At 38.2% G+C, this 27097-nt stretch overlaps 1 protein-coding gene across 2 annotated transcripts in view; it reads right to left on the bottom strand.

The window, feature by feature from the left end:
- The window catches only part of DENND1B (DENN domain containing 1B), a 333504-nt gene that overhangs the window by 13446 nt on the left and 292961 nt on the right, over positions 1-27097 (bottom strand). For both annotated transcript variants that reach the window (XM_061633956.1, XM_061633957.1), the window contains 4 exons: positions 26038-26078; positions 25480-25548; positions 21171-21227; positions 17923-18033 (listed from right to left, as the gene is read on the bottom strand). In XM_061633956.1, the coding sequence (XP_061489940.1) occupies positions 17923-18033; positions 21171-21227; positions 25480-25548; positions 26038-26078 (278 nt within the window). The remainder of the gene's footprint in view (positions 1-17922; positions 18034-21170; positions 21228-25479; positions 25549-26037; positions 26079-27097) is intronic.

The raw sequence follows: 27097 nt of genomic DNA, 5'->3' as shown, positions 1-27097 counted from the left end.
TCCACTCCTCCTTCCTCCCATCACCTCCCTTTTGCCACTTCCCTTCCCCTTCCTTCACCCCTCCCCCTTCCCTCCAATCCCCTCCTTACCGTTACCCTTCCAATCCTTCCCCCTCCCACTCCTTCTGTTCCCCACTCCCCCTTCTCCCTTTCCTCTACTCTCTCTCCCCCCATGGTTTTACCTATCCTAAGCATAATTGCACAGGAGTAAATCCTATTGAACTCAATAAGCATGCCAATGATCAGACCTGCCATTCCCCACCTTCCCCTCTCCTCTCCATTCTTCCTCTCCTCCCCTCTTCCTTCTTCCTCCTCACCTGCCCTCTCCAGGCTTCCATCCCCATGGTCACTTTTACCTATCCTAAGCATGATTGCAGGGGAGTAAATCCCACCAAACTCAATAAGCATGTAAATGATGAAACCTGTCCTTCGCTCCTCCTCCCTCCTATCCCCTTCCTCTTGCCCCTTCCCTCCCCCTTTTTTGCCTCCACTATCCCCTTCCTTTCCCCTCCTTGTCCTTTCCCTCCCTCTCTCCTCCCCCATGGTCAGTTTTACCTATCCTAAGCATGATTGCACAGGAGTAAATCTCACTGAACTCAATAAGCATGCAAATGATCAAACCTGCCCTCCCCTCCTCCCTCTCATCACCTCCCTTTTGCTTTCTTCCCCCTTCCTTCACCACTCTCCCTCCACTTCCAACCCTCTCCTTCCCCCTCCCCCTCCTTCTGCTCTCCTCTCCCCTCCCTACCTCCTTCCCTTTCCTTTCCTCTCCCCTCCCACTCCTCCCCCCATGGTCAGTTTTAACTATCCTAAGCATGATTGGATGGGAGTAAATCACACTGAACTCAATAAGCATGCAAATGATCAAATCTGCCCTCCTTCTCCCATTCCCTTCCTTCCCTCTGCCTTTCCTCCCCTACCCCTGCCCTTCCTCCTCCTCCCCTTCCCATCCCCCTGTGGTCAGTTTCAACTATAGCAGGGGAGTAAATCCCACTGAACTCAATTAGCATGCAGTGATCAATCCATTCTCAGCAAACTTAAGACTTCCGGGAAGGGTGACTTAAGACTTCCGGGAAGGGTGACTTAAGAGGACTTCCGGGAAGGGTGACTTCGCTTGTGCCTGCTTTTGAGACGGGCTCCCGCCTCAAAAGAAGCCTATTCAGATATAAATCAGTCAGAACATTTTTTTTTTTTGACTGATGAAATTTCTCCTGGGCAGGGAGAAACGTAGAGATCAACCTCAAAAGCCTGTTTTTGTTGGGAGGACTGGATTTCATTAATTTATGAGAAAAGGTCCAGCCAGCAATGCCGGACGGACTTCCGAACAAGCTCTATCTGATTAATGCGATACGTTTATCTTTTCTTCAAAGAGAAAACGGACTAACAGGCAAGCACCCTTCTTTCTATTATTTTTTTTACTTGGTTTAAATTGTTGCAGCAAAAAGAGATTTGTCAAATGAATCAGCTTTAAAGAACTTCTGGGTGAGCTATAACTCTTCTCTGTTATTCACGAAATTAACAGCTTATCTCTGTTTCTATTGCAAAAAGCTGTCCTGGAAGTGCATTCTAAAGATATAAACAGAAGAGGGATTTCTATTCCGAGGAACATTATATTGTCTGGGACTATTCTCTTTTTGGTCTATTTTATTTTGACGAATCTGCTTCTTCACGACGCCACTAACTGTTTTGATGCTGGGAACTAAATTTGTTTTGTGTTCTTGAACATAGAGAGATAAGGCAGGCTGCTCTGTTTATACTGTGATGTCATCAAGCCTGGAATATTAACCCAATTGTTGCTGAAATAAGAAGTGGTTCTTCTTTATTTTTGTTTTGTTTTGTTTTCGTGGTTTTAAAAATGGCAATCAAGAAAGTGGCTGAGAATCTGGAAGTAATTATGTTTCAGAAAATAATGGATGAGATTGAGATAACGAAACAAACCCTGAGACAGGGCAGTAAGGAGCTGAAAATTGAACTGAGCAAAATGACGCAGGAGCTTAAAGAAATAGGGGATCCTGTGAGAGAGGAGAATGAGATCAGAGATGAGAAAAGAAAAAATAAAGGGAAGATACAAGCCCTGGAGATTGGAACAAATGTGGAATTGGAAAAAGATCTGGAGTTTATGGATATTAGAAATAAAATCTACTGTTTGGAATTTAACGTTATCTCTGAAGAAATTAATGAAGATATTAGAGATAAAGTTATCAATGGCTTGGATAATCTTCTGGACTGGAATGACATGATGGAGCTTGATATAGAGAAAAACTATGGAATTAACTGCAGCCATGTGACAATGGAAAAACTCTCAAGAGATGAGCCAGTGCATTTTGTAAAAAAGAACACAGATATGACTTTACAACAATATTTCAGCAACTTATTCAGAATCGATGGCAAGAAAATATTTGGGATAGAGGAAATTCCCATCAGACTCTTATTATATGACTATGGCTACGACAGCAAAATTATTATGGAATACTGATAATGGAAGATTGGACACTGAAATTACTGGACTTAACAGGACTATTGAAGATGGAAGATGGAATTAATATGGATAATGGAATAATGGCTATTGAAATTATTGGACCTAACAGATTTTGATGAGATGGATTAATCGATACGTTTATTTGGACTATGGTTATGACAATAAGATTATTATTATTATTAACGAGATGGATTAATCGACATGTTTATTTGGAGAAAAATTGATAGATACATTTCTTAAAGAATTGAAACCTCTCTTTGACTTTTTGTGGAAAGAATAAAGTAATGTTTATGAGATTTGATGATTAATTAAGATAACTACTGGAGGAAAGTGATTTTATAATATAATTTAAGAGACAGGATTGTTATATATTGTAGACCTACAACTGATTTGATTTGCGACAAATGGGAAGTCAACATTTTATTTTTTTGTTTAATCATTTTTGTTTTGTTTTGTTTTTTGTCTTTGAATGTTTTATGATTTTGTTTTGTATGTTTTATGAAAATTTGAATAAAATTATTGTAAAAAAAAAAAAACCATTCTCAGCAAACTTACATAAGATCACATTTCTTACCTCCCGGATTAAAAAGCAGAGAAATTCACTAATAGGCAAAAAAACCTAAGAATGTAGCCAACAGATATTTCTATCAAACTTTAAAAAGTAGGGAAATTGGGCAGCTAAAGTGAATGCACCAGGGGAGCAGGAGACCTGACCTCCTCTCTGAGATATTGGACTGCCCTACAGATTTGTCAAAATGCAAACACCATTTGGGTTGGTCTTTCACAGTCCAATGCACTTCCTTTGTAGCTTAGAAGAATTTGATAACATATGCCTCTGAGCATATGGTGAGTGGTGGCAACACCTGCAATCAGTCCAAAGAATAGAAACAAGACGTGCTGCGCTGATCTTGTTTTAGCAGGGAGGAAGCAACAATATTAAGACGGTTGATAGAGTTCAGATAGTCACTTTAAATATGTTTGATTTACTATGCAATTTTAGTGAAGTTTCCTATAGGAAATCAGTCTCTTTTGCTTCTGTTTCTGTGAATATGTGAAATACAGCAGCACTCTGCAACACTATAAAAAAGCTCCAAAAACAATTGTGGAATAATGTCACTGTCTGTTCTGCAGAATAGTTTCCAATGGACATAAGGAGTGTCTCAGTTTGCACAAGATAAAACAGTGGGAGGTGAAATATATTCTAGCAAAATTCTAGGTGTGTTCTATGTTTTTAATTGACCATGCCCACCATGCCTTAAGTGGAGTAGTTTAAGCATAGCAGGCTGAAAACATGCATCTTGGGCAGGCTAAGTTTATTTTTTCCAACAGCTAGAGTCATTGCTGAAGTAGCAACATATTGTAGTCAGTCTGAGTTTACATCAAACTGCAGTTTCAGATTCAACTTTTAATGCGCCCAAAATAGAAATAGAGCATAACCTCCAATTTGAAACACAAAAGGCTTCTTCTTCATCATATGACACTGACCAGCAAAAAGGCTTTGAAATTAATAAAAATAAATTTGACACAATTTTCTAGGCTGAATAATGAGAGAAATATAATTTTCTAGGTTAGATGCTCCGTAGAAACAGTAGTAATACAGTAAAGAAGCAGAGTAAGAAGAACACCAACAAACATACAGAAATGTAATTCTCCATCTCTGGAGATGGCAGGTGTTCCTACCACTCACCATATGCTCAGAGGCATATGTTACCAAATTCTTCCAAGCTACACAGGAAATGGATTGGATTGTGAAAGACCAACCCAAATTGTGTTTGCATTTTGACAAATTTGTAGGGGAGTACATTATCTCAGGGAGGACGTCAGGTCTCCTGCTCCCCTGGTGCATTCACTATAGCTGACTAATTTCCCTGCTTTTTAAAGTTTGATAGAAATATCTATCTTGTTCTTAAACTACAAGGTTTATTGCCTATTAGTGAATATATATTTAAGAAGTGGTTAAAGGCCATTACTGTCAGTGCCTCATGAATTACCCAAGGAAGTGTGGATGCTATCACCAAGTGAAAATGTACTGGTTGTAGAATGACCAGCAGGGTCTCTGGTCCATAGTTGTTTAGGGGTTTAAATGTCAACACAACTGAATTTAGCTTGGTTAGGCAGCCAGTGTGGATCTTTCAACCCTTGTGTAATAAGTATAAAGCTGGATGCCCCACTAAACTCCCAGCAGCTGCATTTTGCACTAGCTACAGCTTCCAAACCAGGTTTAGAGTAGCTCCACATAGAGCATATCATATAGTACTCTAATAATGAGATTACTGATATATGGACTATCATGATAACACTATCCGTGTCCTGGAATGGTCACAGAAGGTGCACCAGCTGAAATTAGTACAGGGTGCTCTGTGCCACTGAGGTCACTTGGGCTTCTTTAGAGGGAGTGCAACCCCATCCAGAACTGGTATACAACCTAATTTCTGGATCTTGGAACTGCCCATTCATACGATCTTGGCCTTGTTAGAATTCCTTTTTTTACCTCTCTTCCTGCCCATGACTGCATCCAGGCACCAGTTTAGGACATGCATGGCCATTCCTAATTTAGATGCTTCAAAGAAATAAACTTGGGTAAAATTAGCATACTGGGGACACCTTGCCCCAACGTTCCTGCTCCAAGTGGCTTCATATAGATATTAAATACCATTCAGGACAAAATAATGCCATGTGGAACTCTGCAGATCAACTGTCTGGGGGCTGGTACAGTCACCCAATACTATTCTTTGGAACTGAGCCTGTGAACGAAACCACTATAATATTTTGCCCCAACTCATAGAGATGGTCTAAGGGGATACTGTGGACAGCATTATCAAAAGCCACTGAGAGATCCAGGAGGATCAACAGGGTGGAACTTCCCCTGTCCCGCTTTCAAAGGCCAGCCATCAGGATGACCAAGGCAGATTCTGTCCAAGAATCAGGCCTCAATGCAGATTGGAATAAGTCAAGATAATCAGTTTCATCCATGAGCAGCTGAACCACCACCATCTCAATCAACTTGCCCCAAAAAGGTATAGTAGTGACTGGACAGTAATTGGCATAAATCTCTTGGTCTGTTTTTTTTCCCCAGGAATGGCCACATCGCGACTCCTTTAAAGGCAAAGGGGACCACCTTATCAGCATGAACCAGCGAGGATAGGCATGAGTTGAGAACAAGTTGTAGGTCACACAGATGCAAGCATCTCATCCACATCCTCAGCCATTAATAACTGAAACTGATCCCACAAGATCAGACAGGATGATGGAGTGGACACTGCAACAGACACTGTATCAACAGCAATGCTCAATTTGGAATGGAGGCAGGCAATTGTGGCCTTGCAAATTGTCACAGCAGGTGTCCAAAACTTGGTTAACTAGAGTAGATGAACCACTGTACAGCTAAGAACTGCTCTGCCAGACAGCTACTCAAGCATGCAATGGAGGAGACAAAGCAGACTTTTTTTGCTGCCTTCACCACCACACTGTAAGTACAATTATGTGCTCTAATGCATGTTCAGTTGCCTTCACAATCAGAGTTGCTTTAGTGGCGCTCCAGCTGCCTCCAGACCTGTTTCACTGCCCACCTGAACTCCATAGCGCAGGAGAAAAGACTTGGGTGAAATTGTGTCAATGCAATGGCCTGCTGTGCCTTGCCATTCTGTTGTAAGTCTAGGACTTCAGCAGAATTGCCATCACTAGCTACTGGAAAATTCCCCAGAGCATTCAGGAATCCATTGGATACCCTAAGTCTCTAGTCCCCTACCCCTGGATAGGGGAATGGCACCCAAAAAGACAACCAAAGTGCACCCATTACATTTTAGCCTTTGTGGGATTCTTATATTTTCTCTCCAAGTAGTCCTCCTAGCCCATGTGACTGCAGGCAGAGCATAGGTAATGTTTTACTAGGGTTGTTACCAGCCACATAGGCTGGGGAAGGGTCTTAGAGAGAGCATAGAGAAAGACACTGAAAAACCTTTGGATCAGCTGGTCAGGGAACTGCTCTGAGTTCAAGCTCAGAGATATGTTATGTTATGTTACAGTTTATTTCTATGCCACCTTTTGGCCAAAAAGGCCCTCAAGGCAGCTAACAAAAAATAAACACAAAAAATACACATCAGAAAAGAACAATACAGTTTACAAAAATTGAAATAAAAATATTAATATTGTTAAAAAAGCAACAGCAACTTCTTTCAATAACAATACAATAACAAATGTCATATTGTCTCAGACATAATGCTTCTTAATGGAGTTAGTGTATTCAGCTCCAAGTCATCCAGAGATGTACATGTATGTGTGAAACAGCCCCATGTGCCTTTGCTGGATCTCTTTGCAGGCATGTAGTTCCTCTCCTTGAGTGGCAGTGCTTGCCCAAAGCAGCAATAACAGAAAAAGCAAGAGAAGCGGCAGGCGTCTCTGCCCGAGTTCAGCACAGTTCCTTTGCTCCAAAGATTTTGGAAAGTCCCTGAGCTATGTCTTGTTTCATCACGCGAAAATGCCGCAAAAGCGGCAAAATCAGCTTTTAAAGAGGGGAGGGAAGCCGCCGCATTAGCGGAACGCCAGTAAGCGGAGCGCCGGTAAGTGGGACCCTACTGTACACTGATGCCATGCAATGTGTGGGAGACTATTTCTTTTGGTCATCAACAGTGATGTGACAGACAGTATTCAATAGGTATCCGTGGCAAAATAAGTTTTCAAAAGAGATTACTTGCTTATAAAATGGTAAGAAACACCACTGTAAAAGAGTGAGTGTGTGTGAGAAAGAAACCCTTAATAAATCCCAAAAGGAGAGCAGTAAATCTTTTTCAAAGCTCTACTAGATGAAGTGACAGAGAATGCACACCTGCAAAAACTGTCAAAGTCATTTAGGGTAACTTTCCTTTACTGGCGTTCCCTGCTGTTTGCAGTTACTTAAGATTTTAATTTCTGTCTTTTCTGCGTTTTCAAATGTGCCCACTTTCCTCTGGCATTTTTTTCTTTTTGGGAAATTGGGGAGGGGGGAGAGTGAGAGATTTCCTTTCTGATCAGTATTCTAATAATAACCAGACCTCTTTCATTTGCTAAAGCAGGAGAGGAAAAAGCATTTGTTTCAATTTCTAGGAAAGTTTATAAAAATCTTAGTTTGGCTAATGTTTCACAAAGTAAGAAAATATATATTTCAAATGTAATTTCTGTTTATAGCAATACATTTCTTTCTGCTCATAAAATGAATGATGTGATAGTGTAATTTCTGGGGGGGGGGGAAACAGCCAGCTTGTTCAGTTTAACAAGTATGGGGTTTTCCCATTCTTATGGGACTCTCTTCATAAAAACCTTATAAATTCCTTACATAGAAGCTGTATAAAAACGTTAAGACTATCTTTCTATTATGATAGAACAGCAAAGGCAAGCAGAGATGTGTCCTGTGGGGCTGTCCTGCAGTTGTGGAACTTTCTTACCCCAGAAACATGTCAAAGTCTGAGGAGAGCTATAACATTTCCTCTTTGGACTCACATTCAAAGTTGGGGTTAATTTTTAATTTAACTGGGGTGTGTGCTGCAAGTTTTATTTTCAGCTGTTGGGACAGAAACTAACTAGACAGATAAATAAAAAGACGTGCAAAGGTCAAAGATGTCATTTCACTTGACTGTGTGTACATACTGTAGAGAACCAAGCCCTATCACAGTTTCCTGTGGTGTATTCTAAATAGTGTGCACGTTGCCAAAAGAAGAAGACAACCATGAATGTCACATGCTACAAGGAATACCCATGGTTATATTTGGTATTCAGGCATGAATCTGTTACTGAAATATTTACAGAGAAGGGCTGCAGAAACCACTAGGTGTTGCTGGTGGTATCTGTATAATAAATCTGTCTGTTTACTAATATCTTACAGGTACCTTTCAAACTGAACAACTAGCAACGTTCCTTTGGAGCTGAATGGAAAAGGGTCCTAGAAGGGAAATAAACTTGTACAAACAAGTAGGCCAAAATAAAGAGAAATAATTTGGACGTTCATTTATAAGATTTTATAAAAATTAACATTAGCTGCCTTAAAATGAGTGGCAGAAACAGTCATGCTAAGTAGCCATTTTGAGTGCCAAAATACAGAAAATTGATAGATACAAACTATCTCTGAGCATTGCCAATTTAAAAATAATAACCAAGGTGCAGAACAGATGAAATGTCACCTTTTATTGGACCTACTAAGTATTATCTCAATAATGACTCCTATGAAACTGATTCTATGAAATTCAGTATATTGAAAAGTTGTTAGCATCTGTTTCCATAATCATTGTGGGAGGTAGGCGACTATTCCTCCCCTTGTATATATGAGAAAGTGAGACTGAATATAGTGATATTCAAGATCTCTTAGTGAATTTGTGGTAGATCGAATCAAGCTTGTCACAACCACTTGGCCCACAAAGCTTTGTTTCAAAGAATTAAATTTGATATTTACAAGATTCTTTCACCAAATGAAAGCAATTGGTAGTATATTCAAAATATACAATAGACAATACTTGTTCACCAATGCATAATTTATTTCAGGAATTTTCTGCCAAAATATGTAGTGAAAGCCACTTATTTAGATGGCCTTAAAAGAGCACTAGACTACCAATGATGATGTTAAGCTAGATGGAAACTCCTTGTTTAGAAGCATGTTGCCTTCCAATCCTGCTTGTGTTCCCATATCATCTGGCAGGCTGTGGTTGGAAACAGGATCCTGACATAGATGGATCTTGGCTGGATTCAGCAAGGATCCACTAATGTCCAGACATTGGAGTTCAGCATAAAAGTCAAACACCACACGTCTGGACAAGCCCTTAAGCTTTACATTTACAGGTCCACTGAAACTGCTCTGAGTATAAAAAGTTGGTTAAAACACAGCAAGTGGTACTGGTTCAGGCACCATTTTTTTTTTAGTGGGAAGAACACATCTCATATTAAGCTTGTCAAACATGGGCAAAGGAATTTTAAAAAACATGCAAAAGTGTTCAGGAAATGCACTGTCTCCATTTATTGTTCCAAGTACCCTTGGGAGATCCAGAGGCCAGGATCCAAAGGGCTATACTAGTTGTGAGGACACTGGGTTTGTGTGTCTCACACAGCAGACCCCCTTCCCCCCAGCTGATGCAGCTATGATAAATGGGATGGGAAATGTGGAAATCAGTGACTCTAGAATGGAACAAGCATCAAAAGATTATATAAAATGAAACACTGAAGTAATTCTTGATATAAAAAGACTATGAGAATAATAAATATTGCATTTCTAAAGGACGCTAGGCTGTAAAGAATTAAGACTCGGCATGCCACATTCACTCTCTCTATATACTTCCAGGGAAGGCATTCATACCACCAGAGGGCAATCTTGTAATCTATAATGTAAATTTTTTGCTATATAGGTTTTTCATTTTTAATTAAAAGATACATTGAGTGTTTTGCAATATAGATGGATCATAACTGACATGCAAAAGACAAAAGATCCTCTCTCGAAACAAAAATTAACATTACCAAGTATATTTATAGATTATGATCTGTCTTGTCCAAAATATTTTGCTAATTGACCGAATTAACCATTTTCCATAAGAAATGTTTTCTTAAAAATGAAGCACACTAAAAACCACATATTCAACACCACTCACTGTTACTGTGTATGATATCTGTCACATATAATATTTTATTCACATTACTTTAATTGCTAGATAGGACTTAATGCTGCCCCATGATCATGCAGAATTTCCAGCAGAGGATTACAACAGTGGGAAGACAGGAGTACTGTGTGCATAAATCACACCATGATTCCAAAGGTTTCAGCTGAATCTGATTCTGACTGAAAACATGCAGGTATTCCTCTTCCTGTTTCTGAAATAATTACGTACAAGTGTGCTTTGCATTTGTTGAATGCAGTCTTCAGTTCACAGTATGAGATTTTCATCATGCCAGGATTGAGTTTTATTTCCTACCCCCTCCTTACGGACAGGACAGGAAGGCCGTGAACTACTGAGGATGCCATTTCTCTGCTGGTCTGGGTGAGGGTGGGGGGAGAGTGGATGGGAGGTTCCTGATGTTTTGGGACATCCTCCTTTCTGCAAGCAATCAACCAGCTTGCAGGAGACTTGCCTTGTGTGAAACAGCAGCTACAAATGAATACACACTGCAACTTGAATGGCATGTATTCATTTTAAGAAATTATATAATTTAATATGGCTTATGATTTTTCTTATCCAAGGATAAAACTGAAATATCAATTCAGCCATACTGATTTTTTCTCTTTCATAAAGCAACATATAACAAAACACTGAGGTGCTTTTCAGAGAGTTTTTTAAATTCTATTTTAGAGATGATTTTGTTGATGGTATTTCATATGCTGGTTTCGAGGGAGGATGCAAGAAAAATTGCAGCTAACAACATTCAAACAGTTCTTTATATTTTGTTGCTAGCTGCAGCTATGTTGCAATGAAGTTTCAGTAATAAAGTGCACTGGGTTATATTCAACTAAATCCTACTCAGAGTAGATCCACTGAAATGAAAGAACTTAAGTTAGTCATGTCTATTAACTTCAATGAGTCTACTCTGAGTAGGACCTAGCACTGAATGCCATCCTTTGTATTTAAAATACAGTATCTTCATGAAAGGTAATTCATTTGTTCTTTTGATATATGCATGTTTCAAGATGTGCTGATATGTTAGGATATCTGAAAAATCCACACATTGTACCCAAATGTCCTATTTTTTATCGCATCTACAAGTTATCACATGCCTCAAGGTACAAACCTTATATATATTTCATCGGAGACAAGGATGTAGTGCTAAGTTATTAATTATAAAATGTCCTCATGGCTCTGTTACACAAGGCTCCGCCAAATATGCAAGAATACTTTATAAGCCAGTAACTATTTAAACCATCAAATGTTTCCATTTTAACACAGCCCATTCCATCATCTGAGAAAATGCTTATCAAGAATACTAGGGAAATCATATTCACAAGAGCAAACAGATCTGCCAAGATATTTGCTTTTGTCCTGTCTGAAATCTCTATTTTTAAGCAATGTTGTGGAAATGGAATTTATTTTTTTAAACTGTTTAGCTGAGAATCAACATACATGGATACTAAACAAACCAACCAGCAGAATCTGTAGAAATTAAGGAACAAAGGAAGACATGTAACTGGGATAAAATTGTGAATTCTGAAAAAGATTATAATCTGCTTTGACTTTCCTCTTTAAAGGAAGGAAATTTCTCTGAAATTTATCATAGGGCTATACTCAGTCTAATTTACACAGAGGAGACAGGAGTTATCCATTAGCTGTGAAGGCATGAAAGAGTTACCAGTAAAATACATGCCAAGGTTTTAATAAGGCTTAACAATAAAAAGCTTCAGCCCTCCGCTTTCACTAGATTTTGTTGTGGTGGTTTTTCCCTTGCTTAGGGCAATCCATCTGTTAATTTTGACTTGCAATGCAGTTAAGCGCTCCCTTCCTCTCCCCCTCCCTCCTCTGCACACCCACAACCAAACAGCCCAGAATAGCTATTAGGAGGCTGATACACGTTTTACAGAAATAGAACGATTCTTTTCAGAACGTCTTAGGCGAAGATCAATTGTGCATTTCTTGTTTTTGTTTTGTTTTGGGGTCTCCTTCCCACCAATTGCAGAAGCACATTTAATACACAAACTATGCAGAATCTAATAATGATAAAATAGCTTGTGATAACATTATTTACCTTCTAACTGATGTGAAGTTTTTTTTAAAAATATTTTAATTCATTAATTTCTAAAAAATGTCTTGATTTGACAATGAAAAAATAAGTCTATGCTGTCTGTGATAGAGATTAGTAAATATTCATTGTTAACAACCGATCTGCACTGTGACCAATGTGGTTATTCTCACTGGGCAAAACTGGCCTTGTTTTCAATAAAAGCAGAGAAGTACCCTTTCCCTTGAGCCCTGTTAGACTGACGCTGCAGTTGGAACTGTCATCTTCACACAAAAGCGAAGGGGCTGGGTTTTATAAACGCAAAGCCTAATTGGGAGATCTTCATGGCTGTACCCTTGACATTTATTTAAACCTCATCAAAAAAACAGGAAATAACCGAACTAATTAGTGGAGTAGCATACAAACTACTATTTGTTGGGGTAGAAAGCATACTCATATTCTGCTCTAGAAAATGACAATACTACTAATGATAATGTCAGATATAATGGCATTAACGTGATGTTCAAGAATGAGATGACTTTGGTTTTATACACTTTTTTATAATGCCAATTCATCAAACATTCTGGCCCCAAATTATTGCTATATTTTAACTAAATTTGCAAATTACTAGTTTAATATTTATCTCCCTCCCAGAGCTAGGATTGAACAGAAAATATTAAATATCTTAAGACTAGTTTTTATTTAAATAATCACATTGCTAATATTGTGCGACCTTGGAAAATGTAATCTGCAGATGTAAATTTTGCACTGGAACTCTTTAAAAGGTTGTTGAACAGAAAGGAAAATTAGGATGTGTAGCAAAGAGCACATTAATTAGAAATTGGATATACATAAATAATAATTTAGACCCACTAACTAGCTAAAAACTGCTAAGCTTTATGTTTCTGCACAAAACAGTACCAAGAAACTTGACCTAGACAAAGACGCTTGGGATCTAATAGCAAAATTCATTCTCCTAATAATACAATTCTAGCACCCTTAGCCAATCATTAAAATTTGAATGGTTTAATTATCAAGTTTATGCATAGGATATATTGCTCTCAAAACTTGTCCAAAAAGATGTAAAATAGATCATAAATTGTGTTCTGCCAGTACACAGCTCTCAATAATGATGCAACATACATTAATTTATTAAGATTGGCTCCATTACTGACCAATTAATGTGGAAAAACAGACAGAACTAACTACGCAATAAAATCAGTAGATTTCTAATTTTCATCAATGCAATAAATGGATAAAAACAGATCAGTGTGAACATTCAAATTAAAGCTACAAATTGTCTTATGTCTTTGCATTTAAAAGATAGCTATATATTTAAAACAAAGAAAACACAGATCTTGCCATATCAGTTTACAGAGCATACTGAACTTGTGGTAGAAGATGACACACTAGCTGTCATAATGCTTAAAAGTGTTAACTATACATTTGCAGTTCAGATTTTTTTCACATGTACTATTTGCTTTCTCAGTTGTCAATATATTAAATATTTACAGATCTGGGTTGCTGAAAAAAATTAATGCACTGTGTATCTATATGAAATATACACTGAGGAACTACAGATATAGACATTTACCACTATGTACTTAAAAGGAATCTCTTTAAAATTGAATATACCCTATTTGCCTAATTAAAATACAAATATGCATACATTATTGCTAATAGTCTTTGGACTAAGGGATTCACAGTAGGCCTAGAACTGCTACTCACAATTGAATCTCTTCCTATGCCCTTCTGCTGCTACACAGAAACACCCCAGATCAAGGTTTGGGCACTGATTCTTAAGCATGACTCAAAGGAATATTATCTTCCTAAGCTCTGATGCCATGGGCATTGCTATGTTGGCACTGAGGAAAACTCCCAACAGGGGGTTGGGGAAAGGCTGAAAGACAGACAGTCAGACAGACACACACACACCAAGCTCTAGCATAATGGCAAATATAGTATCAGCTAAATTCTGTAATATGGTTTAAACATATTATGAGGCAAACAAGGTAGATCTAAAGGTTTGTGTTTCTTGCCTTGCACAGCTTGTGCCGCAACAACAGCAGTCACAAATAAAACCACCGTACCTTTTTATATAAACGAATTTAGAGGTGGGTAGAAATACAAAGCTTATATACATTTATCTTCACATGGTGGGAAAGTAAAAAACAGTATGCAATCATTAATTCATGCAGACTGTTAATTTATCATCATTACTATTAATCCTCACTATCATCTGCCATCATTACATTTAAGTCAAGCAAACTGCATTACAAAAATCTTATTTATTTATAAATATATTTGTATATCGCTATTTCATTAAAAACATCAAAGCAGTTTACAACAAATCAAAACAAGCAAGCAAACAACCATACAATAAAAACATTAAAAATACAATAAAAACAAAGGTCAACTGTCACAAAAAGGCATGTTACAAAAGGACTGTGAAGCAATTACCTTTGGTTTTGCAGAGTGAGTGCTATGGGTCACAGTGCCGCCAGAGTACCCACAATCCTTGGGTTGTAATGTGTTAAGTAGTTTTCCCAAGTTGACAACAATACCCTGACTACTGTAGCATACTGAGTCTCTAAATACCCATAAATGTGAATAATTTTCATATGGGCAACTATGTTTGTTGTTTTTGCCACAACAGAGTTAGAATCCTGTGGCATACGTTTTAGGTTTCAGGCTCATATTAGATGCATAGATCTGAATATATTATTTTATTTGCACAGTTTTCCATCAGAGGAGGAGATGGACTTTTTTTGTTTTCTAACTCTGGACCAATGTGCACCCAAAACATTAGTAAAGTTGATATTTATTTAACAACTTTTAATGTAAAAAGAAAGCTGTCCTGAACACATTTCACTTCACTAGCAGTTAATATATTCTTCAAACACCAGTAAACTTATAAATATTCATATAACTTGTAAGTTAAAATCTGAAAAGTATATGTTATTTTGCTTAGAAAATTAACAATCATCATGAAATGCTGTTGTTCTCTGGCACTAGTAAATAAAGTAATAAAGCAACATACCATCTTACAGACTTGGCCTAAAAACTGGAGGCTTGGAGTTATAACGCCTGCTTCCAGAGTGCAGGTACATTTTTAGGCATATCTCTCAATGAGGTTTGTAAACCTGTGTCTGGGCTGTACCACTTCAGATCACAGGGGAGGACTCACACAATGGAATGCTCATATATATCTTCTGCACATAGAATGGTAGATTACGGAAGAAGGGGTTAGGTCCAACATGCTAGTTTTCTCTGTGCAGGAAATGTTTCTATGGAGTATTCAGTCAAATGAACCCTCACCTGCAGCCTGAAGAGGAATAGCCCAGTTATAGCTTATCATATCAGTAAGAAGTAAGGTTTAGTCTGCATACATATTCGACATCAAGAGCTGGAAAGGTAGGCATATCTTTGAACACACTATGTAGGGGACTGGGAAACATGTTAGACAACATGCACATCCTAACCCGCCAATCTGCACCCACACCTACATATAGGGAAGCATCAACCTGTATCTGTTGGAGGCAGATCTTTGGATTTGGTTTGTGCTTTTTTGTTTAGGTAGCAGCATCTAGTGCAGATTTGTACATACAGAGCTGCTTCATAGAAAAACACAATAGTAACCTTCTAGCCTAACCTATGTTAGACACTTATTGTGAGGATAAAAAGAGAACCATGTATGCTGCCTTTGGGTACATGGAAGAAGGGCAGGATATAAATGCAAACAACAACAATTACATACACACAGATTGTTTGTAAGTGCAAATGAGAATCAAGTGCATGAGGTTCTCTTCTAGGATGAAGACCCAAACTCAGTACCTTTGCTTCACCTGATTAAACAGTAGTCTTGCATACATTTTTTATTGAGAACATCAGATATTTGGTGAATGACAACATACACTTAAGAATGTTGCCAATCCCACAGGAATTTTATGAATGTCTCAAAGCTCAGGAGATATATATGTGAATAACAACAATCACCTAAATGTAATTGTCAGCATTCACTATATGTATAAAGAGTGCAAAATATCTATTTTTCAACGTGAGTGTTGGCATTCATCAAATTTTCAGAAATTCACTGTAATGTTACATATGATCCATCAAACAGGCAGTCTCAACAAATCCCCTACAAGTTAGAAGTAAATTTATGAAATTATTTAAATGTATATAAATGTATATAAATTATTGCTTAACTAGAACTTGGAGATAACAGAAGTGTTGTGGTCTGGCACTATTCCACCCATTACAAAGAACAAGCACTGTTAAAAGTTGGCATATAGGACAAACTAGCTTAAGCTATTTATTCAATCAAATCACAACTAGATAGGGACAAACTCATCCCATTTTGATTTGAAAGGAGGACATTCTTTTTGGCTTTTTAGAGTGCAGAGTGACCTGTCTCATTCCAATTGCTTACCTGTCACTATTTCCAACCTTCCATTCAGCATTTTCTCTCCATAAGAGACTCCCTTACAAGTCTTGCCCCCTTTATTTCCAATAGCATTGACTAGAGAGAGGGTGCAAAGAAGGGGACTACTTCTCTAGTACTTTGTTTGACCTGGAACCCTTACTAACAGGAAGTTGCCAATGCAATTGCAAATTTTGGAATTGCAGTCTGCTAAGATTTCTGGGTCTTAATGAATGACATAGCTCAAAATGGTCCAACCTTATTTATGAGCTGATCCAAAATTTAAGGGGATTTTGTCTCGTATCATAAAAAGCTCTCCCAATTGTAAAAAGTGAAACATCAGTAATCATAACAAGATAATCGCCTTCTAAAAAAGCTATCTAACTTCTACACAATCAATTCAATAATATAGCTCTACTTAAGGTAATAAAAATTGCTGTTTAACAGGAACAAGTTGCATATCTACAAATATATAGATTATTAATATATTTTATTTATCCTTTCTTTAAAATGCTTGTATATAATCTGAAACTGAGAGCTTTTATAGTTTACTAGATAATGAATACATATACATGGCTTATAATTCATTAACCCTTGACTACGGCACCTTGTTTCATCAATAATTCTGTGTAAATAATTATAATGTGGCAGTCAGTTAATACTCAACATTGGCATGAACATAAATTATACTTAAGTTTCTCAGTGTTTTGGTATGACATATATTCAAAATAATAAAATCTTAGCACACAAGGGATGACATGGACTAGAAATTTGAAAACCACATTCATTCATATTTTTGTGCCCTTTTAAAGTAAATTTCAACACACCAGTAGCATTATTATTTCAGCTAAGACTTTCCTCTTCTCCCAGGCATTTTAGCATGTGTTTTAAATTGTTTTTATATTGTTTTAAATTTTAAAATTATGTTTTAAATTGTTTTTAAAATATGTGTTTTAAATTCTATATTTGTTTTAATGTTTTTGATTGCTGTAAACCGCCCAGAGAGCTTCAGCTATGGGGTGGTATACAAGTGCAATAACCAACCACCATAACCATAACCAACTAAAGCATATACACATACATACTTTATACAGGGGCAGGCCACACAATTCAGTGGTAGACCACATGCTTTGGATGCAGAAGGTCACACTTTCAGTTCCTGGTATCTCTAGTTTAAAAGGATCTGGAGAGCCGTCGCTTGCCAGAGCAAACATTATTGGACTAGATAGACGAATGGTTTGACTCAGTCTAAGGCAAATGTATACATTTTATGCTCCTCACTAGGCAAAGAGGCAACTGTGTTTCTTCAATCTCTTTCAAAAGGAAGAAGTTTTCACATCATAAAATTACAGCTTGTGTCTTACCTGTGCAAGTCTTCTTTTCTCTGTGCTCAGTCTGGGTGGATTGTGCAATGTGTAAACTGGAGTGTATTGCACAAAACCCAAACTACAAGTTCCATACTCATCTTCTGTTTCCTATAAAATAAAGTTAAGACTGAAAAACCTTTGTGCATATCTGTATCTGTATACACAATTTTTAAAGCATCAAATAGCACTTCATACATGTTTACTCTGTATCCTTGAAGGATCCAGTTAATCACAAAAAACATATATAGTATTTATTACAGAGACTAATGACGAGATATTTTTTTTAAAAAGCTTTAATATCTATGTTTTGTTAGTCACTGTACACAGAACACTAAATCTTTTTTGCAGAAACAGATGGGGAAAAATGTAATAAAAAGCGTCACCAAAATAAACTTAAACTTTACAGTAAGATGTTTTAGCTGCTGAATTATACAGCCACAAGAGTGGCTGTATACAATAGCCAGCGTGGATTTTTCACATTCCACAATGTTAAATTGAAAATATGCCCCATGCCATTCTGATCCTTCCCATAAGCTCATTTCAAAACAAAACCTTACAAAACATATAGTCCTAAACTCAGAAACGCTTGCTTAACAACCCCCTAAATTTTTATGGTGATACACAAAACAGTCAGAGAGAATCGAGAGTTCAAAGTGTAAAAAGAGGGAAACAAACCAGACCCCTTTTGGACTTTTTTCTCTCAGAGTTCTCATAATCTGTTGAAATTCATTAAAAATCAGCCATGTTCACAGAGTACCTGTAATCCTATTACTGACCTTGCCCCATACTCTGACCTTCATCTTCTGCAGTTTAAAAGTTAAAAAAATGCCTGGCTGTCTTTTATTTAATTTAAGAAATTTTACATTGAACTTACTGACAACATCGGTCATGCTCAGTAAAAACCAACTGTCAGTGTTCTAAAAGCCAGACTCACAGCTGCTTGGCTTGCCTAATCAGGGGGCCACACCCACACTAGACCTTTATTCCACTTTAGACAGTGATGGCTTCCCCCAAAGAATCCTGGGAAATGTAGTTTGTGAAGGGTGCTGAAAGGAGACTCCTATTCCCCTGACAGAGCTCCCATGGCCAGAGTGGTTTAACAGTCAGCCACTCTGATTGAAGCTCTGTGAGGGGAACAGGGCGCCTCCTAGCAACTCTCCTCATTCTTCACTAACTACACTTTCCAGGATACTTTCAGAGAAGCCATGATGGTCTAAAGTGAAATAAAGGTCTGGTGTGGACGTGGCCAGTGACAGCTTTAGTTTAAATTTGGGTGGGAGGCTACACATATCGTAGAATATGCCGTAGAATAAGAAGGTGGGGGAAATCCTGAAAAGGAATGATACAGTTCACAATGTTTTCCTTTGGGGAAGGAAAGGGGCTTCCCCTCTGCCCAGTGCCCACCCACCCAATCTCCTCCCCTCCTCCTTCCTCCCTCCCCCTCTCTGCCCCTCCCCCTGGTCAGTTTCACCTATCCTAAACATAATTGCACTGAAATAAATCACACTGAACATTGAAATCCCATTGAAGTATGCAAATGATCAAACCTACCCTCCCTTCTATCCCCTCCCTCTTGCCCCTTCCCTCCCCCTCCCCTTCTAATCCCTTCCTTCCCTCTCCCTTCACCCCTCCTCCCCATGGTCAGTTTTACCTATCTTAAACATGGTAGCATGGGATTAAATACCATTCAGCCCACTAAGCATGCAAATGATCAAACCTTCCCTCCCTTTGCCCCTCCCCCTCCAATCCCCTCCTCCCCCTCCTTCTGCTCCCCTCTCCCCTCCCTTTCTCCTTCCCTCTCCTCTCCTCTCCTCCTCCTCCCCCATGGTCAGTTTTACCTATCCTAACCATGATTGCATAGGAGTAAATCCCACTGAACTCAATAAGCATGCAAATGATCAGACCTACCTTTCTCGTCCTTCCCCGCTCCTCTCCCTTCCTCCTCCCCTCCCCTCTTCCTACTCCCTTGCCCACTCCAGCCCTCCCTCCCTCCCTCCCGGTCAGTTTTACCTATACTAAGCATGATTGCATGGAAGTAAATCCCACTGAACTCAATAAACATGCAAATGATCAAACCTGCCCTTCTCCTCCCCTCCCCCTCTTGCCTGCTTGCACCCCCCTCCTGCCCTCTGCCTTTCCTCCCCTCCCTCCTCCTCCTCCCCTCCCCATCCCCCTGTGGTCAGTTTCATCTATCCTAAGCATGATTGCAGGGGAGTAAATCCCACTGAACTCAATAAGCATACAGATGATCAATCCATTCTCAGCAAACTTGCACAGGATCCCATTTCTTACCTACCGGATTAACAAGCAGAGAAATTCACTAAAAGGCAAATATCCTTGCGGTTTAAGAATGTACCTATAGCCAACAGAAATTTCTATCAAACTTTAAAAAGCAGGGAAATTGCGTAGCCAAAATTCTTCCAAGCTATGCAGGAAAACTGTAAAAGACCAACCCAAATGGTGTTTGCATTTTGACAAATTTGTAGGGCAGTCCAATATCTCAGAGAGGAGGTCAGGTCTCCTGCTCCCCTGGTGCATTCACTATAGCTGCCTAATTTCCCTGCTTTTTAAAGTTTGATAGAAATATCTGTTGGCTATAGGTACGTTCTTAAACCGCAAGGTTTTTTGTCTGTTAGCGAATAACTTTTAAATAGGATAATGCTTTCATGAAAAAAAGTTAAAAAACCAATTCATGTAGTTAGCTTTTACACTTGAAGGAGAAAAGCAATAATATTAAAAGTAGTCTCTTTACAAATAAATATTGCAGACAAACAAACAAAAATGAACAAACAAAAATACTTTGATGACATGCCTCCAATACTTTCATACTGCTGCTCTTGAAAGTTAGAGATTTTAGCAAGGTAAAATACTGCCACCATTTTCAGGTCTCCAGAAACCTAAACAGACAACTACACCTTCTGAATTACATTTCTTTGGTAAAACTCACTTGCCTTAAATCCTCAGCTTGAAGCAAAGGCTTCAATTTTGGTATCAAAGCAATCAGTTTTATGAAAACATACATCCTGTTAATGTATCTTTGAAGACCTCTGTTTTTCCATGATAAATATGCAAACAATAAAGAGATTATTCAAGTGGATGCTTAGAATGACAGATAGTTGCCAGAGGGCTCATTATAAAAAATGTATTGTTCAACAAATGGCTAAACATATTTCAAAAGTCATTAAAACACAAATCTCGTGGGATTTGTAAGAAACAAGTAAGAAAGTACAAATTCTGTTACATACCTTGTGTTTTAACTTATTTCTCACCTCCTTTATTCCCTGTTTTGCATGGTTTTTTGCCTAGCAAAAAAGACAAGAAAAAACCCTAAATGACTGCAAAACAATGGTTTGAAGAGTGCACTATGTGAGGTGAAATTTAATTAAAAATTAAACCTCTCACATTATGTGGTATAACGAAGGGAAATTACTTCCTTTGTTAATTTCACACATGATCGCTAATAAGGTTTGAGTGCATTAAGAGTTTGATCTTGGCACATGCATATCTGTGTTACAAAAAATACACTAATTAAACTGATATTTCCTTAATATTTCTTTTACATGTAATGGTATATTTGTAGAAACAAAGACTTAGTTCAGCCACATGTTGAATAGGGAAAAGGTGAGAACAATGGTGTTCCAATCAGGCTGTTTTACATGCAGAGATATTGTTTTAGTATTGCATATTTGAATTGACACTAATGTTAGGTTTACATTCTGTTACACCAAAAGAATCAGTCAGCTTTCATTTCACTACATGACATCAGGCTGCACAAAATGTGAGGTATGATTTTCCATAATTTAGAGATGAAATAACTATTCTAGAGGCATGAAAAGTAATGAATGTTTTCTCAAAGATTACATTTCAAGAGAAGCTCCATCTGCACCTATTTGGATTCAAGTTCAGCTTTTTGTATCCCTACAGCTGAAAGATTCTTCAAGCAGCTATACTGTTTAGCTGTTTCTGCAACAGATATAGCTGTTGGGCAAGACGGGAGTCCATCAGGTGGCAGCTGACTTTTTACACTGTGATGGGGATTGCTGCTCACAGTTTTAAGAACCCAGAGGGAGAAATGGGTTTCTGAAGATGCGGCCCACTGGTGTACATTCTCTAAGTCCCCCACCCCTCAGATCTGGATCCAGGGTAAATGGGACTGCATGCAAATATACATGTGAATTTGGATAGTCTAGCTGCATTGCTTTGCTTGCAAAGAATTAAACACTCAGATTTAGATGGCTGCTGAAGACCCATATTTTTATGCAAGCGTTTGGTTAAATATCTACCGGTTATGCCATTATAATGATGTTTTTAAGGATTTTAAGGGATTTTATGGGTTTATTTTCGGTTTTATTGTATGTTTTTGTTTTAATTTCTGTATGGTTTTATGTATGCTGTGTATTTTAAAATCAGTGTAATCTGCCTTGGGACCTGCATTCCAGGTAAGGCAGGTAACAAAAATAAATGTATTATGATGATGATGTCTCTAAATGCTTATTGAAAGCATTTGGATGCACATCTGAGTAAAAATGCTGCTGTTCTGTGCTGCACTGTAAACTTGCAGTGGACAACCAAGTGGGCTTTCCATAATAAACAATACAGTACAGGCAGACCTGTCAAACTGGAATATGCATTGGGTATGCATCCCTATACAAAGTATGTGTAGACATGTAAAGGTATCTACATTTTTAGACTCATTCAAAATATTGCCTACTACACAGGTTTTGATTATGTCCAGTGATGTAGGCCAGTCTGAAAGGTTTAATTTGACTATAGGAAGGACTACCATCAAGACATGGCACACTTACGCAGCTATGCTTCAACAGAACCCACCACTGATGCTTGTATTTCCTTAATACCCAGTGCAATGTCTGATGAGCTATCATTTTAATTTCCCAGAATGCTGCAGGGAGATGCTGTGTCAGGGTATTGTGGGAAATTAAGATGGCCACAGCTACCACCACCATTAGTCCATCACCCAGGGGGCCCTAGAAATACAGAAGGGGGCCCAGAAGACTTGAAGTCAGCAGTGGATAAAGGAATAAGCATGTCTAGAACTAACAGGTACAGGATTATAACTGGCAAAACAGAGGGAGGAAAATCTAGTGGAAAAAAGAGAAGAATAATTTCCCACCAACCTGTTAATGAGCCGTATCTAAATTATAAATGAGCACATGAATACACAGTTCCTTAAATGTATTTACCTGGATTATTTTTCTTCATAAGTTCAGTGTGATTTTGAATTGATGTACAATTAAAAATGCTCTTTTAAAGACAAGATTAAGGAACTGATTTATTTATTGATGACTGCAGCATCAAAGGAAGACTCTGATTTGGAATAAAAGTTTCTAGGCAAGTACGTCTCTCTTTTGCCTCTGTATTTTGCACTTAAGCTTAGTGTTGCTTCATATATAACCTTTTCCCACATGAAGATAATCCCCATGTAGAGGAAAGGATTAGAAAACTTTTACAGTGACTTTGTAAAACTAAGCACGTGCACTTGTGGCAAAATGCCAACTGCTGTGGCATGACTACCTGCAGGCAGGCAGGTATTGGGGGGAGGGGGCATCTTGAATGCAACAAACAATCTCGTCAAGAGGCATGCTGTTGTAATTCTCAAACAGCTCATTCCAGTTGTGTCATTGAAGGAAAACTCAGCTAGGCTGCCATTAAGACCATATGTGATCATTCCTCAAGAGCACCCATATTTATGGTTGACTGAGTTGTGTTACATGCTAAATAATTAAACTGGGCTAATGTAGTAAGTGTGGCTGTCAAAAGGTATAAAAAAAGGGTAATCATCAATAATAATGTTATTATGAAGTAGAAATAAGTGACCACAACAAAGGTTCTGAAAATATACTTTTTTGAAATTTAAACTTCAATATATCCAAGAAAGAGTGTTTAAATCTTGCCAAGAAACTCCAAAAACGGTGCTCCTGAACTCTTATCTAAGCCAGTGACTTTTAGCTCCAGTATCTTAGCCATCTGTGAACTGATGGAAGAATTGATTTCCCTTTCAATCTTTATCTGGAACAGCCAGAGAGATAAAGTGGAATTCACTACAGTGCTGAGAAGGTATTACTAAGAAATAAAGAAAATGCCCATCTGAAAGTCAGTAATAGGGCATAGTGCTTATGCACAGAGGAAGGCCTTTGCTGAGGACGTTTACTGCAAGAAGCATAAGAAGAGGTTGTTGGATCAGACCAGTGGCCCATCTAGACCAGCATCCTGTTCTCACAGTGTCCAACAAGATGCCCATGGGAAGCCCACAAGCAAGACTTGAGTGCAAGAGCACTCTTCCCTCCTGCGGCTACTGGCAACTGGTTTTCAGAAGCATACTGCCTCTGACTTTGGTGGTAGAGCACAGCCACTGATAACCTTATCCTCCATGAATTTGTCTAATCTTCTTTTAAAGTCATTCAAGTTGGTGGCCATCACTGCCTCTTGTGGGAGCAAATTCCATAGTTTCACTATGCACGGTGTGAAGAAGTACTTTATTTTGTCTATCCTGAATTTTTCAACATTCAGCTCCATTTGTCCACGAGTTCTAGTGTTCTAGCAAAGCAGGTGGTACGGGAGATTTCAAGCAGCAAACTACTACTATATGGGGAAAGATCAGTAATGGGAGGGGGGAAGGCTGGGATTTTACAACAGAAAGTCGGGAATAAATAAAAGGGTTGAGCTTCCCTACAGTACCACCATGAAAGGCTACTAAATATAGGCTGCTTTGCCAGGATGGAATAGTGTCTGAATGAAATGAGTTTCCCCTCTGTATCTGAGAAAATGGCCTCTAGTTTGGATAGCAGGCAACATGGAAAGTGTGCATGCAAACTCCAGCATACTATGAAGCCTGGAAAGCGGTGTCAACCTAAATTACCTCTCTTCTTTGCTTACAGCCTACTCTATTATCCCCTGCCTATTGTAATGGCCCTCCGTGGCGTAGAGAGGTAAGAGGCGGTAACACAGCCGAAGCTCTGCTCACGGCCGGAGTTCGATTCCAACGGAAGGAGGAAGTCGAATCTCTGGTAAAAGGGGTCGAGGTCCACTTAGCCTTCCATCCATCCGTGGTCGGTAAAATGAGTACCCGGCATATGCTGGGGGATAAAGAAAGGCTGGGGAAGGAACTGGCAATCCCACCCCATATATACGGTCTGCCTAGTAAACGTCGCAAGACGTCACCCTAAGAGTCGGAAACGACTCGCACTATAAGTGCGGGGACACCTTTACCTTTTTATTGTAATGGCCATTGGCCAAAAACAAAAACAATAACAATTATCCCCTGCCCTTTCTGAGGAAGGAATTAGGTTGGGTCCTTCATGATGGTGAAAATGAGAAAACATTATCTACATCTAGGAGTCAAACTTAGCAAGAAGAACAGAAGGGAGGACTGTGGGAGTTATGGCCCTGCTCCTGCCAACCCCAGTTCCTAGAAACAGGAATAGCTTTTCTGGAAATAAGTTCATAAAAAATATTGTGCACTATCTTGGATCAAAATAGAACATGTGGTTGCTTGTGCAACTGCAAAATAAGAAACAGGGCAAGGCTAGACCTTACATATTGGTATGCTGTTTTCATAGCTGGGCTGGCTCTGTTCATAGCTGTGTTGATCAGGGCTCCTCCTTTCTGAAATATACAATATATAATATTCTGAAATATATAAAACGTACATTGATCATGTTCTCAGCATAATTCAATGCTAAGCTTCTGTTAAAAAAAGAAAAATCTATACCCTTGGTTAAAATGCAACATCCCCCTCTCCATTGCCATTCCCCTTATATCCCACTTCGAAAATTCTACAGCTGCATTTTGTCTGCTACTGTCCAACGGTTATAATATGTCATTTCTATGGCTGACACATTTATCAGTGTTTTCTAATGTAATCATACAAGGCACAATCCACCAGGAAGTTCTCCTTCATAAGCTCTGATTACATAAATATGGGTTGTGGAAGAGAGGCTTATGCATATATTCTCATATCTGTTGCCTAGACATTTTCCTGTAACTTAGTAGATGAGAATACTATCACACTGTAAGAAAATGGAAGCTAAGGATACATTCTGAACTGCAAAACAGATAGATACCAGAGTACATAATATTGGCATACTTTCTTACCTTTACTGTATACATCCATTGGTGATACGATCTTGAATTTCCTAAAATATAAATGAGAAACAGGAAAGTTAGAAATCCTTTAGCATTTTTGTATTTTGAAAACACACAATATTCTTTAGATATTTACATGAAGCCTCAACTTCCTATTGAATTTAAAAGACTGACATTTCATGCACTGAACATCAACATGAAGTATTCTGCTTTATTACCAACAGATGTATTGATTTTCCCGAGGAAGCCTGTCCCAAATATGAAGAGAACTAAACAAATCTCAGGTTCAGAATTCTTTAAGGACTGAAAAATAATATATCCAGTTCATACAGGTTTAAAATAGGCGTAAAGGATTATTTATTAGTGTTAAATGACATCTTTCTTTTTTTGTCATATACAGGAGCAACTGGTAGGTAAGGTAAATTAGGCAAATGGGAGGACTACAAACAGATATATGTTCACTGGGTATTATTACTCTGTTATATTGTTCACAATGGTAAAGTTAAAATTTGATTGCCTGAAAGAGGTAGCTTTGATTCTAAAAGTATTTAGTAGCACAAATAACACTTAATGGAATTGAGTTTTTACAGAATATTATGAGTGAACAAATTGTTGGTTTTGAGACAGTGTGAGAGGCAACGGATTTTGCCACAATGGAAATGTGCAATCCAACAAATGGAGCTTAAAATGAGAATGCAGGTGGGTTAGGTGGGTAGAAGCACAATGGGACATTGGAGAATATTCTTAGATATTTTTATAATTATTATGTTCGGTTTGTTTTATTTATTCTGTTATTATGTTATGTACATTGTTGAGATTTATTGTTTACTTATGTTTATTTAAAATGTGATGTATTTTTCCTTTTAATTGTACCAAATATGAATTGTACATTATATATTGTATATTGATTTTTATGTTGTAAACCGCCCAGAGAGCTTTGGCTATGGGGCGGTATAGAAATTTTAATAAATAAATAAATGCAGGTTTTCCAAGGTACACGTGGGCTTTACAAAAGACCTTAAAAATTCCCTTAAGCTCAATAATAAAAATAATATCTAGAGCTGGAGTA

The sequence above is a fragment of the Rhineura floridana genome, chromosome 6, assembly GCF_030035675.1.
Source record: "Rhineura floridana isolate rRhiFlo1 chromosome 6, rRhiFlo1.hap2, whole genome shotgun sequence".
NCBI classification, from domain to species: Eukaryota; Metazoa; Chordata; class Lepidosauria; order Squamata; family Rhineuridae; genus Rhineura; species Rhineura floridana.
This window is presented reverse-complemented; position numbering and strand designations above follow the sequence as displayed.